At 59.8% G+C, this 1,768-nt stretch overlaps 1 protein-coding gene across 1 annotated transcript; it reads left to right on the top strand.

Moving 5' to 3' along the window:
* Positions 1-69: 69 nt before the first annotated feature.
* On the top strand, positions 70-1,762 carry LOC113203046 (uncharacterized; the record flags this gene model as incomplete). The annotated part of the gene is given in 1 exon segment (XM_052276448.1): positions 70-1,762. A coding segment is annotated over 1 exon segment (1,413 nt). The 3' UTR covers positions 1,514-1,762.
* Between the last annotated feature and the right edge of the window lie 6 nt (positions 1,763-1,768).

The raw sequence follows: 1,768 nt of genomic DNA, 5'->3' as shown, positions 1-1,768 counted from the left end.
AGTACAGAAGCAGTGTTCCGTGTGGCTTAAAGTTTTGCTCTAACGTGACGTCCCCCGTGCTGTGTTTCTAGCACGCAGTTTACTTCTCTCGTGGGCCCCGATGGCGGAGTCTTTGGTCAACATGGAGCTCCTCCCGGACGACGTGCTCATAACCGTCCTGCAGTTCCTGGACGTGGAGGACGTTCTCGCCTGCCGCCTCGTGTGCAAGAGGCTCTGCGGCCTGGCCCTGGACCAGTACGTCTGGCGCCACCGATCGCTCGCCGACGACCACCCACGCGCGGGCGCCGTGCTGCTCCTGGCCCCGTGCCTCAAGATGCTGACGGTGACGGGCCGAGTCCCGACCCTGGCGGCGACGACGACCGGGTGCGCCGTGGAAAGTTTGGAATTGCGCAGCAGGGATGCTGATCCCTTCAGCCCCGCGGAGTACTCCTTGGCGGTGCTCAAGCAGGAAGCCCTCGGGCGCCTCAGGAGACTCAAGGTCGCGGGTATGGACCGTGGTGTGTCCACCGGGCCCGACGTGCTGGCGAGGACGATTGCGTCGTGTTCCGGGCTGGAGTCGCTCGAGGTCCTGGGCTGGCTCCCGGAACTCTCCCGACCCATCGTGCGCGGGCCGTCCGCGCCCTCGCTGACCAGGTTCCACTGCCTGGCCAACGAGCGCGCGGCGTCCTTTGTGTACTCCATACTGGCCTCGCACGCTCCTACCCTGGAGGAGGTTAGCACAGGCACGGACTTCCCCTTCCAGGAGACGGTGACGGCGAAGTTTCTGGCTAAGCTACCGAGACTCCGCAGTCTGCGGTGTGAGAATCCGATTGGGGGGCTAGAGGCCGTAGCTGCGAGCCCGACGCTCTGCGAGGTCAGTTTTGAGCTGTACCCAGAAGATTTAGATCAGTTCAATATATTGCAACAGTTTCTTCACCGAGCCGGCCATCTGCGCAGTGTGCACCTGAGCAACTGCGCGGAAGGCCTCTTCACAGATGTTCTCTTCGCGGAGGTGGTCGAGGCCCTCCTGGCTGGGCCTTCCCGCCACCTGGAGCGGCTGGCCCTGCAAGGGTTTAAGGAAGTGCGCCCGCTGCTCCTGGCGCTGCCCTTGCTGCGCTCCCTGCACCACCTGGACCTGGACGCCGAGCCCGACGAGGACGTGCTGAAGGGCATCACCCCCGCCACGGCCCCGGCCCTGACCCTGCTGGAGCTGGGGCAGCTGCCGGTGGGGCAGTGCCCCCACGCCTGGATGCACGGGCCCGCGGTGCAGGCGATGCTCCGGCAGAACCCCTCTCTGCACATTCTGTTACGGCTCAACACCTTCAGCATCATGTGTGATCCTCTGGACTGCGGCAGCTGCGGCCTCGCCTGCCATCAAGAAGTGAGGTGGGGGTGGGAGGAGGAGAGGAAGGTCTCCATCGGCATCTTCTCCCACGGCCCTGCCCAATGTCCAGCACCTGACGACCACGCTCTTGCCTTCGACTGGCAGAGGGGTGATGATGGCAAAGCTATGGTAACGTGGATCCACATGTGATGTACTTGTGCCCTTGATTGTGGATGTCTCGTACTCTTAGTTTTGTTTCGCAAGACATGTAAAATTGGTCATGTTTACATTTTGTTTGTGTCAGGTTTATTAGACCGTCAATAAACCGTTAATTGTTACTGACTGTAAGTAGTAATGTTCCACAAGACATGTAAAACCTGTCATCTTTAGATTTCTTTTGTGTGTCAGGTTTATTAGACAGTCATTACACTGTAAATTGTTACTGACTGTAAATATAGTTTTGTT

Source organism: Frankliniella occidentalis, unplaced genomic scaffold, assembly GCF_000697945.3.
Source record: "Frankliniella occidentalis isolate FOCC.00 unplaced genomic scaffold, Focc_3.1 Scaffold2983, whole genome shotgun sequence".
NCBI lineage: Eukaryota > Metazoa > Arthropoda > Insecta > Thysanoptera > Thripidae > Frankliniella > Frankliniella occidentalis.
This window is presented reverse-complemented; position numbering and strand designations above follow the sequence as displayed.